The sequence below is a fragment of the Castor canadensis genome, chromosome 2 (genome assembly GCF_047511655.1).
Source record: "Castor canadensis chromosome 2, mCasCan1.hap1v2, whole genome shotgun sequence".
NCBI lineage: Eukaryota > Metazoa > Chordata > Mammalia > Rodentia > Castoridae > Castor > Castor canadensis.
Genome location: NC_133387.1, coordinates 125381600 through 125396455, shown reverse-complemented (window position 1 = coordinate 125396455; position 14856 = coordinate 125381600). Strand labels below are relative to the sequence as shown.

At 50.7% G+C, this 14856-nt stretch overlaps 1 protein-coding gene and 1 long non-coding RNA gene across 3 annotated transcripts in view; one reads left to right on the top strand and one right to left on the bottom strand.

Moving 5' to 3' along the window:
* Nucleotides 1-480: 480 nt before the first annotated feature.
* Nucleotides 481-8411, bottom strand: Lpcat4 (lysophosphatidylcholine acyltransferase 4). Its single transcript, XM_020168277.2, has 14 exons — nt 8183-8411; nt 6862-7004; nt 6310-6530; nt 5906-6018; nt 5734-5794; nt 5404-5462; nt 5195-5229; nt 4698-4752; nt 4450-4532; nt 4086-4211; nt 3070-3202; nt 1552-1650; nt 1093-1249; nt 481-832 (listed from the first exon to the last, which is right to left on the bottom strand). The coding sequence occupies exons 1-14, from the start codon at nt 8294-8296 to the stop codon at nt 657-659; spliced, it is 1575 nt and encodes a 524-aa protein (XP_020023866.2). The 5' UTR covers nt 8297-8411; the 3' UTR covers nt 481-656.
* Nucleotides 8412-8618: 207 nt separating this feature from the next.
* LOC141420769 (uncharacterized) overlaps nt 8619-14856 on the top strand; it is a 30251-nt gene continuing 24013 nt past the window's right edge. For both annotated transcript variants that reach the window (XR_012445378.1, XR_012445379.1), the window contains exon 1: nt 8619-8725. This is a non-coding gene — a long non-coding RNA (uncharacterized lncRNA). The remainder of the gene's footprint in view (nt 8726-14856) is intronic.

The window sequence follows — 14856 nt, the reverse complement described above, 5'->3', positions numbered from 1 at the left end:
TCCCTTGAAGAGGCCAACGGAAATGACCTAAGTGTCCCGAGCTCATCCAGTGGTAGGGGGACTGCCCCCAGTGGTTGCACTGGAGGACACGACATCTGTATTGACACAGCTCTGTTCTTACTATGGGCAATGGTATCAACTCTCATTAGGATTGTTAAATATGGAATGGCAGGGAGCTATTTTTTAATCTTTAATGAGGACAGAACAAGAGGGAATGGGCTGAAAAGAAGTTCATGAGGAAATGTGCATTTAGGAGGTTACAGGAGGGGAGGATAGAGCACTTCTGTATCATTTCTGTACAGGAAAGAACCCAGTCCACCTGGGAGTGAGAGATTGCATCCAACCACGGCCAAAAGGACTGACCTTTGGAACCATCTGGAACTTGCAGACATTCATCCCTTCCTTCCCAACTAATGACATCAGTGAAGTCACTAAACTTCATTTTTTAATAGATATATATATATATTTAATTTATATATAAAATAGTTTCTTACAAAAAACCCAAACAAAAAATTAAAATTAACTTAAAAAAAAAAAAGATAACAAAAACCAAACAGGACCAGAGATGGGGTTGAGGCATAGGGTAGGCCCCTGGCGCTGCCCTGAGTGCAGGGCTGGATTCGAGCTGAGGAGGAAGGGGCAGAGGTTTGAGGCGCTCAGTCACCCTTCTGCTTGGGTGCTTGTGCAGTCCCGTTGGCCAGAGCAGTGGGGCTGCCTGGGGATGAGGCATTTGGTATCTGGGAGGTGTTTTGAGGGGTGTGTGGGGGGCGCAGGTAGGTGCTGAAGAGCTTCCCATAGAGTGGGTCATGGAGGGAGAAATTCTGGAACTGACCTGGACAGGTAAGAGTGAGAAAGGAAATATAAAGACCTGAGAACAAGGACACCACTGCCCTTTTCTCAGATTGAAGGTCCTACCCACTCATCTCTCTGCTTTCTCAAATATAGGTTTACTTCCTCTCTTCTTTTCTAGCCTCACCTCTTAGAGGTTCTGATCTCCAACACTAGCCACTAGCCCTGGCTCCCTCCCAACCCAGGGCTCTCCAAGTCAGCGCCGCTGAGTGCCAGTGTGGGGCTGAGAAGACAGTGACTCACAGAGGGAGAGGCCTTGGCTGGGTCCTGGCTGGCACAGCTCAGCATGCAGAGTTGTGGCAGCCGAGAGGGGTGAACCCAGCAGCAGGTGCAGGATGGTGCTGAAGCCATCTTGGTACAGCAGGCGGCTAGGTCCCTCTGCCTGCTCCTCAGCAAAGAGCTTTGGAGAGAAAAGGACAAAAGGTCATCACCCAGTGGGCGCCTCCTCTTCCAAAAGTGTGCACATGGATGCTCTTGGATCTTTGGGGCCCCTTCTGCTGGAGACCTGTAAATGTCATAGCTTCTGCCCTTTTCTTTCTCGCAGCTAGGCCTTAACACAGACATTCTGGGGCTCTGCAGTTTCAGGCAGTGTGGCACCAGGCACCATGCACCTACCATCAAGGAGCCTCTGGGAATAGTTCCCTACAGAGGCTCCTGTGTGGGGTGACCATGGCCCCCAGGCCTCCCTCAACTCCCACGTACCTCAAAGGCCAGGCGAGTCAGCTCCTCCAGGCTCCGGCCCCCATCCAGAGCTGCTAGTGCAAGTGCCACATTTCGAAAGTCCACCAATCCCTTGGCATCCTAGAGGACGGAAGAGAAGCCACAGCAATGTGGGGACCCTGCATCGTCCCTCCTGCTCTGGGGTTCTGGCTCCTCTCTCCTCTGTAGGCATGGAGGCAATACTTGTGGCCACTCCCTTCAGAACTGAGTCCCAGACTTCGCAGGATCCCTGACAGTTCTCTCAGGTCAGAGCTTACACAAGCTCTCCCATTGAGATCTCCTAGGAATGGCGGGGAATCCTGAATTGAGCATCAAGTTTCTGACATACCATGGGAGGTCACTTGTCCCCAAGGTGGACAAACTGGTTCCCTCCTCTTACCCAGTCTATGTGGGAGAACTGGTCCAACAGAATGAAAAGGGGCCACTGGTCTCATTTCTTACCAAAAACCCCGGTAGAATGTCTATTGTGCCAGTTCTAGGGGACACATTAGGGACGCTCCTCTCAGGCAGCCCCAATCTAAGGAATCCACACAGCCAGTGACTTTTTTTTTTTTTTTTGAGGTAGTGTCTTCCTATGTAGCCCAGGCTGGCCTTGAACTTGAAATCCTTCCCTGATCTCCCAAGTGTTGGGATTATAGGATGCATCACTGTGTACTTGGTCAGTTTTTAACATCCTCGAGATGGTGAGAGCCACAGCCTGCATCTTAGAACAAAAGGAGCCCTCAGAGTGATTGGAGCAGCTCAGTGGTAAAGCACTTGTCTAGCATGATGCCCTGGGTTTGATTCCTCCCCTACCCTTGCAAAAAAAAAAGAAAAAGAGCTCCTTGGGATTCCTGTTGGTTGTTAATAAACGTTAAGAATCTTCCAAGGTGGGGAGGACGCCATGCACCTGCAGTATCAGCTACTCAGGAGGCTGAGGGGAGATCACTTGAGCCCAGGAGTTTGAGACCAGTGTGGGCAACATAGTTAGTACCCCTCCTAGCAAAAAAAAAAAGGGAATCTTACAGAATTGTTACCCGACAGGGAAACCTGGTTATATCCCAGCAAGTAAGATTGCTAAGATTCTTGAGCTAGTTCAGGAATCCTTTAGAGAAGCTACAGAACACTTGAAAAAATCTGTCCAAGTAATGCAAACACTAGAGGATCTCAAATTGTCTACTGTCTGTCTGTCCAGTGCTGTTTTTTCTATGTGTCCCTCTCCCACCTAACCTTCATGACTCTTCTTTGAAAACCCTCACCCAGTAGCCCCCTTCTTCACCAATCTCTAAAGTGGTTTCAGAAACTGACACGTCTCCCCCATTGAATATTTCTTACTGCTCCTCGATACACAACAACAAAAAAATAACCTTCTAGTGAATCTTGGGAGATGGGAACCTGTTCATCCAGAGTGGTCTCCCAGTTGGGCATCCAATGAGACTGACGTGCCACTCAAGATTTTATCCCTACATCCTGAGTGTGTCAGCCTGGAGGGGAGCCCTGGTTCTGCCCTGGTTCCTTTACCTGCTGGAAGTAGCTGAAGGCACCAGCCACCGTCTGAGGGTCTGAGAGCTGAAGCTGTCTGGCAAACTCTGCCTGGCTGACCATTCGACTCCGACCTGGCTCTGCCCCAGCATCCACACAGCCAGGGGACAGCCTGCAACAGAATCGTCAAAGGCAGAGAGCTCAGTTTCTTTCTGGACACGCCATGCAGCAGGACCTTGTGCCCAGCACTGAGCATTCTCCCAGCACAGGTTCAACTGCTGGTTGGTGCTGGAGACTGAACCCAGGCCTTTGTTCAGGCTAGGCAAGTGTTCTACCACTGAGCTATTGAACTAGTGGGGTTTGAACCCAGGGCCTCACGCTTGCCAGGCAGACGCTCTACCACTTGAGCCATTCTACCAGCCCTCTTTTTTGTGTATTTTTGAGGTAAGGTCTCAGTGAATAATTTGTCTGGGCTGGCTTTTTAATAATTCTCCTGATCTCTGCCTCCTGAGTATTAAGATTATAGGCGTGAGCCACCGAAGCTGTTTTTTCTAAGATAAACTGACTCACAGTCTTTTGAGAGCCCTTTGCACTCACTTTTCTCACCTGTTATTTTGTACCCTTCATTCCTTTTTCTCCCCTTTTATTTTTGTGTGTGGTATTGGGATTTGAACCCAGGGCCTACATGCTAAGCAGGAATGCTACCATTCTGCCCTTTTGTTTGCAGTCTGTTTTTGAGATAGGGTCTCACTAACTTTGCGTGGGGTGGTGGACTTGAATTTGCAATACTCCTGTCTCTGCCTCCAGGGTAGCTGGGATTATAGATGCACCATGCCCCTTCTTTTACTCTGTTATCTTTTCACCCTTTTTTTTTTTGAGACAGCCTTGAATTTGTAATCCTCTGCTTTAGCCTCCAGAGTGCTGGGATTATAGATGTGTACCAACACGCCTGGCCCAACCCAACCCTTTCTTTTTTTAAACTTTCCTTCCTTCTTCCCATTTCTCCCCATTTCTCTTTGTGACACTGCTGTGCCCTCAACTTCAAGGCTACTTACCCAGCCTTCCGAAGCACCTTTCCCAGCTCCCAGAGCCTTGGCTCCAATGCTACCTTCAGCCGGCCCACCACAATCACAGGCAAGCTCCCTACAAACTCACATTCAGTGGCTGGAATGCCTAGGGCCCTACAAGAGGAAGGGAATGGAGTACAGTGTGAGGATTCCTTACGTACTCTGGCCTGATGACTTGGGAGAGCAACTCAGGCTCCTTTATCTTTCTTTCCCTCCTCAGTCTCAGCTGCCCCATAGCCCTTCCCACCATCCCTCCCGCCTTATCTGTGCTTCGAACCTCACCCCTCCACTTCCCCTTATGGCTCATTTGCCCTGTGAATCTGCTCCAGGAAATATTTTGTGGAACACTCACTGTGCCATGACCCTCTGGACATTGTTGGCGTAGAGGGTGGGGTCCCTGCTCTCTTCTGGGCACGGCTGATACACAGGGAGGAACTGAAACACACACACACACACACACACACACACACACACACACACACACACACACACACAGTTCTTATCTGGACCTGGAAGTGAAGGGTGACCACTCTCCCTTTTTTCTCAGGGCTCTGGGGATGCGTGATGTCCATTCTGTCTTCCTGGCTGTGGGGGTCCTACCTCCACATCCACGATACTGCAGGGCTGCGAGGCTGTGAGCCAGAGAACTTTGAGTCTAGGAGAAGAGGAGCCACAATGCTCGTTAATATCTAACTATGGGCCCCTCCTACCCTGAAGAGAACAGTGGGAAAGTTCTGCCCAGTGATTAGAAAATGGACCCCTAGCCATGCTGCTGAAGATGTAGGTGGGAGACTGAGAAGGGCCAGAAAGGTGGCAAGAGAGAAGAGAGGCAGGGATACAGCAGAGGAAAAAGTGCAGGCTACACAGGGAAAGGGCAAGAGGCATGCCTGGCGGGGTGGGCTCCAGAAGGGACAATCGAGGGAGAAAAATCACTTAAAAGTGAGAAGGAGCCAAAACCATAGAACTGGAGCACTCCCCTAGTGCTCTCAGTCCCAGAATGAGGAAGGACCATCCACCTCTTGGACATTGGAATAAGGCCAGGGAATTCTCTGACAGACCCTGTCACCCGCCCTCAACCCAGGACCACCAGAACTCACACTCCAGGACCTCTCCATGCCCAGCTGGTGGTATCCTATGGGAGAAGCACAGTTGGGGACAGAACATTACTTCTGTTTCCAGAAACTGACCAATCTCTCTGAACAGGGGTCCTGCCTCCTGCTCTTGCCCCACCCAAAATGGCAGTAATAGTTTCCACTTAAGATGGACTTGTGCTTCCCCCTCCCCCCTTTCTTGGACTAAGACTCACCAGACTGTTGGGGTAGCGGATGAGGACAGGCTGAACAGGCACCCCTGCGATGAAGGCTCCTAAATCCCATTTCCACCCCCATCCCCCCCACATACAGAGATTAGTGCATGGAGACAGCTAGATGGCACAAGATATGGGTCTGGGACAATTTCCAAATGACATCTGGCCTTGCTCCACTCATTTATAATTTTCTGACTCCCCAACTTGTTGGGGTTCCCTGTCTCCCTTTCTCCCCAATCCCTGACCACCTTTCTATTTTGTGGGTTATTCCTCCCCAATGCAGGGACTCCCTTTTCCCATGGCCTTGCTACCCACCATCATTTTACACACCTGGTTTGAACTTCAGCAAAGCTTTCTTGTTGGAACAGGTGCCTTCAGGAAAGAACAGTACCTGGGAGGAAAGAAAAACCCAGAAGTGCAGAATGAGGTGGGGGAGGTAGGGCAAGCCTCTTCTTCAGGAGCACATGGAAGGTGAGGAGAGGGTCCTAAGACCTTTACCCACCTGGGGCCACTTGCCTCCTGAGGTGGCTCGCCTTCGAACCTCCTCTACCACTCGGCGCCGAGAAGCCGGGTCATGCCTGGACACCAGGATGGCTTGGTTGAATCGAAGAAGGGCTGGGGTTGGGAAAAGGTGTGAGGGAGAGTCACTAGGCTCTGACCCAGTGCACTAACATCAGCAGACTTCACTCAGTTTCTCCCCAACACTTTCTCTGTGCTCCAGCCCTACAGTCTAAGAGGTGGCTGAAGACAGATACCTGCTAATTTGCGTTTTGTTGGCCATCTGTCAATCTCCCTCCTAACTTCTCCCTCCCCACTCAAGGCCAGTTCTCCCCTCTGGGTCTCCATTCCTTACTTTTATGGCCCAGAGCTGTCATTCCTCTCCTTCACCCTGGTGAACCCTCTCACCTCCAATGACAGGCACAGAAAGGTTCTCCGCGCGGGACACAACTTTGGGCAGGTCACAGGGCAGCAGAACAATAGGGTCAAAGAAAGTAGAGTGGGGGGCAGCAACAAGGACAGGGGCTTGAAGGCGTGAGGCCCGCTGGCCCCGAACACGGATCCGGAGGAAGCCCAGCAGGAAGAATAGCAGGCGGCTCAGGCTCAGCACCCCATTGTGGCACACGGTCCTGCCAGGGCAAGCTGGGGATCAGTACAGGCAGCAGTTCTGACCCTCACCCCTTCCCATCCCTCATTCAGGCACCCATGAAAATACATCTCCCTCTTTCTCCCAAACACTTTGGCCACCAGACTGAAGAAGTCTGGCCCGTTTGCGGGTATTTCTGGGCACATCAGCCAGAGGTGAGGTTCCTGGGTACCAGCTCTGGGCCTGGCTGACTCTCTCACCTACTCAGGCAGGGCAGGACAGTTTCAGAACCCTGCTTCTCCTCCTCTAAAAGGTGTGCAGGGGGTAACAGCAGGGAACACAAGCAGGGTCTCAGGGGCTGACTCCTCACTTACCTCCTCCATCCTGTAATTGGCTCCTGAAGTTGCTCTTCTGTAAGACCTGCTACTTGCAGCCACGCAAAAGGCCAGAGGAGAAAGAGGACGATAAAAGCTAGAAGCACACGAATGGGAGCCAGCAGTGTCCCCAGAAGGCAGAACTGCAGAGGATGAGAGGCAGTGTTGTCCAGGGCCGGGGGATACCACTACCACAGCATCCCCTCTCCCACATGGACCCACTCGGGAGCAGACAGTCATCACCCTTCACAGGTGACAGGTGGTACAGGAACAGGAAAGGGGCCTGGGATCCAAGTGGGATGAAGGCACTGTGAAGGCAGGAGGCTGAAAGATTCATAACACCAGAAGCCTCATTTCCCATCTCTCAGTCTGTTCCCACCCTGCCTATAAAGGTGAATATCATAAAATGCATCCAGCACTTTGAAAGGCTGATGAGCAAAGGCATGTGAAGGTGCCCGCCCTGTGGTTCGTGTACAGGAGGCTGCAGACAGGTCTTCCTCCCCACATCATTCCATAAATAGGCCTATGTCAAACTGAAACAGGTGCATAGCTCTTTCCACTTTGGGCCTGGGAAGCAGAGGGCTGCAAACAGGGGTCCCCTTTCCTGAGCTTCAAGTCAGTCCCAACAGCAATCCCTAGCAGTGAGGGAGGGTGTGTGTGTGAAGGCTCAGCCCTATTCCGCAAGGTAGGGGTTGCCAGGAGCCAGGGTGACTCCATAGGCTGCCTGGGGAGAGAAACCTAGGTAAACAAACCTAGCCCCTGGAGCCTGCTTCAGGGGAGGTGTTGTCAGAAGAAACCTTGGACATTTCCTCCCCCACCACCTCCTGTTCCTACGCTGGTGCGGCCCTCCACTTCCTGTAGCCTCCCTGCCCCCATCGGGAGGTACTGCAGTGCGGGGGCGGGGGTGTGGGGGTTGTGATGGAGGTCAGGAACAGGGATGCTGAAAAGGCACCCGGGCGCAGGCTCTGGGCCCAGACCCTCCAGGTCCGAGCCCCCGCCCCCACCCGGCTTCCAGTGGCGTTCAGTGCATCCCAGCTCACGGCCTCCGCAGGATGCGATCCGCGTTCCCCGGCATCCTCCGCCCCTCCTGCCCTTGGGTTCCTTACAGCCGTCACCTTCACCTGCCAATGCCTCAGCACGTCGCGCTAGTCCACTGCCGGCCCGCGTCCTGTGCAGCGGGCTCGCCCACGCCCGCCTCCCCCACGTGCGCATCAGGGCTTGCGCTGCGCCGGCCCCCGCCGCCTCCTCGCACCCCGGTGCCTGTCTGCCCTGGCTCTGCCCGGCCCCGACTCTCCTCCCGATGCCCTGCCCGCACCTTTACCTTCAGCCTCTGGAGGCGGGAGAGATGTAATTCATGCACGAAGGGGTTTGGGGGCGCCGGGGGCCCGGGGGTAGGATCGAGGGGGGCCCGACTCCCCGGGCTTCCCTGGCTCATGGCGGGAGAAGATGCAGGGGGGCCCCGGCCCCACTCCGGGCCCCGCTCTGCAGAGAAGCAGCTGCTCCTGGGGCGGCGGCGGCGCTCTGGCCACAGCCCCTCTCGGTGCGGGCGGCCGAGAGGCGGGGCTCGTGCTTCTTGGGCCGGCAGAGGGGCGGGGCTTGAGTTATCTGGGCTGACAGTGGGCGGGGCTTGTGCTGCTGGGGCCGGCCTAGGGGGCGGAGCTTATGGTGTCCAGGCTGGTTGAAGGCGGGGCTTGTGCTGTTGGGGGCGGATGAGGGGCGTGGCTTAGTTGTCGGGGCTGACTGAGGGGTGGGGCTTGCGGTTCCAGGCGCCTCCGCAGCTCCGCGCGCCCTGCAGTGGTTCCGGCCATCCGGAGCCCTGGCGATCGCTCTCCTGCAGGCCTCGGGCTTGGAGGGGCGTGGGGAGGTGAGTGCGGCTGGCAGTGCCCGGTCCCCGCGCGAGTCGGGGTGGGGCCAGCGGCTGCTGGAGACCCCGAGGGCCGCAGCTGCAGGACGAGGCGGCGCCTCGCGGTCTCCGCGTGTTCCTGGGCCCGATTTCCCCTGTCGGCCTCGGACCACCTCCTTCCCGCCGGGGCGCCGCCATAGCGCGAGCTCGCGCCTCCTGCTGGCCGTGACGCGCCCCACACCTGGCTTCCCCCACCCCTGCACTCCATGGAGAGTTGGCCGTTCCCCCCAAGCCGGCCAGACTGGGGAGAGGCGACCCCAAACCATCCAGCATCCCAGCAGTCAGGCCGCGGTGGGCTCAGACCCCAGGGGCCTTGGGAGCCAGCAGCATAATCAAAACGCGTCTGCCCAGGGCAAGAAGGGATAGAGTTGGCTTCAGATCACCTGGAGTGGGAGCTGAAGGAAGAAAGTGAAGGAAAAGAGAGAGACCTCACAAATAAGATGCTTGCCTCCAGTACTGGGATTGACCCCAGGGCCTGGACCTGGCAGGCTAGACAACTGGAGCCTCACCACCAGACCTATTGTATTTATTTTTGTTGGTACTGGGACTTGAACTTGGCGCCTACACCTTGAGCCACTCCACCGGCCCTTTTTTGTGAAGGGTTTTTTTGAGATAGGGTCTTGTGCCTGAGCTGGCTTCGAACCACGATCCTCCTGATGTCTGCCACCTGAGTAGCTAGGATTACAGGCGTGAGCCACCGGTGCCGGCTTGTATATTTTGTTTTTGACACACGATCTACACAACTTTCCCTGGGCTGGCCTCGAACTCTACATCCTCCTGCCTCTGCCTCCTTAGTAGCTGGGATCATAAGCCAGCGCTGCTACACCCAGTTCTACATGGCTTTTTGAATCAAGTTCTGAGTTCATTGGCTCCAGGAAATTTTTGAGCCCAGGCTGGGAGGGGTGAAGGCAAATATGTCCTGTAGGCTACAGGGCTGAAGTCGCTGGTCCCTTTGGGACATGTCAGAGTTTGAGTCCTGGCAGAGGTCCACCTCCTTCCAACATGTCAGGTCCAGCTCTCACCTACAAGAGTAGTGGTGAAGGGCAAAGAAGGATGATTTATCATGCTGTACCCATATAGCTTGTGAAGAGATGGGGTAAGCATTTCAACCCAACGTGAGGTCTAACTTGTTCCGGCAGAGGTAGGGGACCAGAAGTGTGCATAATGAGGAAACAGTCCTGTAAAGGGTGTGGCCCTGTGGTTCCTTATCTCAACGTTGGTCTGGCAGGGCCTGGTCAGATAAGAAAGTCATTGTTGCCTAGAGGGGCACTGTGACTACAAGAGAGAATGGCTCAGAGCAAGAACATGCAAAATGGACTTCATCCTGCTTTCAGTTACCTATGGGGACATTTGCAGGCCCAGGTGAAAAGTCAGTACTCTTAGCAAAAGCAGTTTCTGAGAGCCGGTTACAGTCTTGGGTACCAGGTCTGGACCTGGCTGACTCATCTCACCTACCAGAACCCTCTTTGTCCTCCAGAAGTAGGGTCTCCAGGGCTGGGCTCGGGGATACTTTTGTACATAACATGTTCTCTCCTCCCCCCCACAAAAAACCCCTGACCATTTTAGCTTCCTACATTTCTACATCCCCAAATGTGGTAGTTATTTGGAGTTGGGGCCTTGGGAAATAATTAGGTCTAGCTTAGGATAGGAGAGTGGGATGCTCATGATGAGAATAGTCTCTTAAGAGGGAGGTCTCTCTTTCCCAGAAGAGAGCCTTGTGAAAGCACAGCCGGGGGCAGCTGTCTACAAGTGGGAAGCAGCCCTGACAGAACTGTGAGAAATAAAAGTTTGCTGTTTAAGCTACCTAGTCTTATCACATTTTGTTAAGCAGCCCAAGAGTAAGACTATTTTTTTTGAGACAAGGTCTCTCTTTGTAGCCCAACTGTCCTCAAAGTCAAGATCCTCCTGCCTCAGCCTCCCATGTGCTGGGATTGCAAGCATGAGCCTCCACATCTGGCCTAAAACAATTTTTTTTAAGGTTCTTAGAGAAGATTCCATAGCTCTCTTTTACGTACTATTTAAGGAAAGGCAGGTTTCTGTATATCTTGTGTTTACTATTTTGTGTGTGTGTGTGTGTGTGACTGGAGTTTGAATTTAAGGTTTTGCATTTGCAAAGTAGGTGCACTTGAGCCATACCTCCAGTCCATTTTTCTCTGGTTATTTTGGAGATGGGGGTCTTGAGAACTTTCACTATGTTTATAGTTTCAATTTTTTCAATTAGGACAATTTGTAAATGCATAGTGAGACATCATTTGCTATATTTATTTATTTACTGATGGGACTGGAGTTTTGAATTCAGGGCTCCATGCTTGAGTGCTCTACTGCTTGAGACACACCTCCAGTCTGTTTTGCTCTGGTCAGGGACTGACCAGGAATAAACCAGTGACCCCAGGCAATGTGGCCTGAAGAAAGACTGCAGAGGGGCCCCTGGGAAGTTCCTTCACTGTTAGGAGAATCTTCTGAAGAAACAAGTTCTCTCATCCTCTGGATGTTTCTAAATATTACACCAAATGATTTCTGGAGCCATCTCCCAACTACCCTGAAGAAGGCAGAGTGATGAGATGCAAAGAATCTGGGCTTTTGTTTCTTTGGTAGTACTGGGGTTTGAACTCAAGGCCTTAAGCTTGCTAGGCAGATGGCAAGTCTGGGGGACTTGAGCCATGTCCCCCAGCCTTTGAGTGACAGGTTTATGCCTCTGAACAAACCATGCAGTATTTCTGAACTTACTGCTATGTGATAGGCTAAATTTCCTTGCTTATTACATCAGTATTAAATCATTCACGACATTAGTTGAAGAACGTATGGCACTGCATTCTAGCTCTAGCCAACAACCTTAGTAATTTTCTTTCTCTAAGATCTTGTGAGGTCACAAGATACACGTCAATATTTTGATTGAGCTGGTGAGTTGAAAGTATATAAAAAAACTGGATACTTTTATATATATATATATATATGCATACATATATACATATATATGCACATATACATATATATGCTAACTATGGTGACCTCTTCTGTACCGTGCATGAAACGCCGTATAATAACTGCTGAGGATTCATTATTTGTTCTTCCAAGTAATTATTAAAAATCAAAAATACCCTGAATGAGGAAAGCATTTTTACTTAAAGAGATGAAAGATGAAGGAAGTTGAAATACACACACACATATACTTAAGTATAAACACGACAGTTTGTACGCATGGGTTTTTATCTTTGTAATTACTTATGATATTTTAAAATAAAAAGCCAATTAAAAAAAGAGTGACTGCTGGGCGCTGGTGGCTCATGCCTGTAATTCTAGCTACTTGAGAGGCAGAGATTAGGAGGATCGAGGTTTGAAGCCAGCCAGGGCAAACAGTTTGGGATACCTTATCTTGAAAACACCCAACATAAAATAGGACTGCAGAGTTGCTCAAGTGGTAGAGTGCCTGCCTAACAAGTGTGAGGCCCTGAGTTCAAACCCCAGTGATACCAAAAAAAAAAAAAAGATGTAACTCAGTGGTAGAGGGTTCTGGGTTAGATCTTTGGAACCCAGCACTGAAAAAAAAAGAAAGAAAAAGAAAAGAAAAGGGGCCAGGCATGGTGGCCTGTAATCCCAGCTACTCAGGAGGCAGAAGTGTGGTTTAAGGTCAGCCTAGACAAAGTTATTGAGAGTTTATCTGAAAAAACAAATAGCAAATAGAATGGCTGAAGGTTCAAGTGGTAGAGTACTTGCCTATCAAGTGCAAGGTCCTGAGGTCAAACCCCGGTTTTACAAAACTTGTTCAAGTTGGGCTACTAGCTTGGGATTCTTAGAGGGGAGAGAGATTGGGTTCAGCTCTGAATACAGCAAGGACAAGTGGAGATTTATAGCCAAGGAGCAGAGTAGAGGTCAGTGGATGGAGCATTACTGAGAGTAAACCTCAGGGTGAGAAGAATTCTGGCTGAACCAATCTAGCAGGATTCTTGCTGAAGGCAGGCCAGGGTAGGAAGAAACCATGGGTGGGGGAGAATGAATTTGATCAGATGTCAGGGTTGGGGAAGCATTGCTGGACTGACCCAGCAAGATTCTTGCTAAAATGGGACCACGCAGAGGTAAACAGGGAAGGCCAAAAGTCAGGGCTCAGCTGAGAAGAGCTCATTGGCTAGAGTCAGGTCTGTCACCAGTGTCGGTCAGAGCTCTGTCTCCTCCGGCGTTCTCCATGATATTAGTTTCCTGTTGTGTAATAAATTGCCATGAAATTCATGGCTTATTTCATTATTATCACTGTTTTTGTAGGACAGAAGTCCAGATGTGCTTAGCTCAGTCCTTTTATCAGAGTGAAATCAACTTGCTAACCAAACCATGTTCTGTTCTTGTGGCTTGACGGGACGAATCTGAATTGATTTCCTAAAGCTACAGAATTCATGGCAGTTTGCCATGATTTTTGTTTTCTTGGCGGTACTGGGTTTTGAACTCAGGACTTCATGCTTGCTAGGCAGGTGCTGTACTGCTTCTAGTCCCAGCTTGCCTCTTACAGCTAGCACCTGAGAGAGTCTTTGGCTGCTAACCCTGTTTAAGCGCTTCCCTTATTATGTCAGGCTCATCCAAGATTATATCCCTCTCGGTTAGCTCAGGCTCACCTAACTAGGAACCTCAGTTACATCTGTAAAATCCACCTGCCTTTGCCTAGTAATACAACCAAGGAGACACATCCATCCTTTTGCCATATTCTGTTAGAAGAAGCAGGTCCCAGTTTGTGCCTAAACCAAGGGAAGGGTTGTATAAGGCACCGTCCACCTGCAGATAGGAAACACAGCACCACTGAAGGGTGGGTCCCCCATGGTCTGATTCATTCTGATTCAGGGTCAAAGATGAAGGTGGTTTTCCCACTATGGAGAAATATACTTCTTCCTTAAGGATAAAAGTAAAATTCTTTTGCATGGAGTTTGACACTTAAGCATTTCATGCTGAGGATTACATGAGCTCAGTGAAATGCAAACATGAACAGAAGCTCTTAAAGCATAGCAAAGCGAACAGCTAAGCAGGGCATGCTGACTCCAGAGGGACTTTCCCTTGAATTAGATCTATTTTTTTTTTCTTGTGGTACTGGGGTTTGAACTCAGGGCCTATACCTTCAGCCACTCCAGCCCTTTTTTGTGATTTCTTTTTTTTTGCCGAGATAGGGTCTTGAGAATTATTTGCCCAGGCTGGCTTTGAACTGTGATCCTCCTGATCTCTGCCTCCTGAGTAACTAGGATTACAGGCATGAGTCAGCAGTGCCCGGTTGGAATTAAACCTTGATGAATGAGGATTGGAGGTGTGGCTCAAGTGGTAGAGCGCCTGCTTTGCAAGCGCAAAGCCCTGAGTTCAAACCCTAGTCCCTCAAAAAAAAAGAGATCTTGATGAATGAGCAGAAGCTTGCAAACAACTTGGGGAGAGACTGATTGGAGAGAAATAGTAACCCAACGCCAACGCAGGAGAAAGTAAACAGTATGAACACACATGTGCCATCAGGTGGTTGAGATCAGGGAAGAAGATATATTGAGGGATATTGGGCAAATCCTTTGAAGCATTCCAAATAATTTGTACTGTCCCCATCTCTAGACAGCAGGCAGAGGTCCTGATACAGCAGTGTTCCTGTAGAGGCTCTGGGTGTGGGGCAGGATGTGGGAGAATGGAGAGAGTTAGGAGCATGGTGATTCAGGAGGGAGCTGCTGAGGGAGAGGACCAAGTTTTAGGCCGGGGATGAGGGTGAAGCCACACCCCAGCTCTATCGCAGAATAACATTCAATATTAAAAAAAAAAAAAAAAAGGCTAGGGGCATGGGTCAAGTGCCTAGCAAGTGCAAGGCCCTGAGTCCAAACCCCACTGCAAAAAAGAAAAAAAATCTGTGACATGTTTCATGGCCACAAATGCCTTGCCTAGCAATTCTCACATTTACATAATTTTTCAACAGGATGAGAGCTCAGATGGTATGTAGACTGGTACTATAGAATGAAAGATTTGAACTAAGCCAGGTTCTGCTGCTTTGTCCACACCGTCAGTCTGCTACCTTTGTTTATCTCAAATCCAGAAACCAAATTTAGGAACAAGTGATCCCACAGGAGCTGGAGAATGAACGGTGACTGACA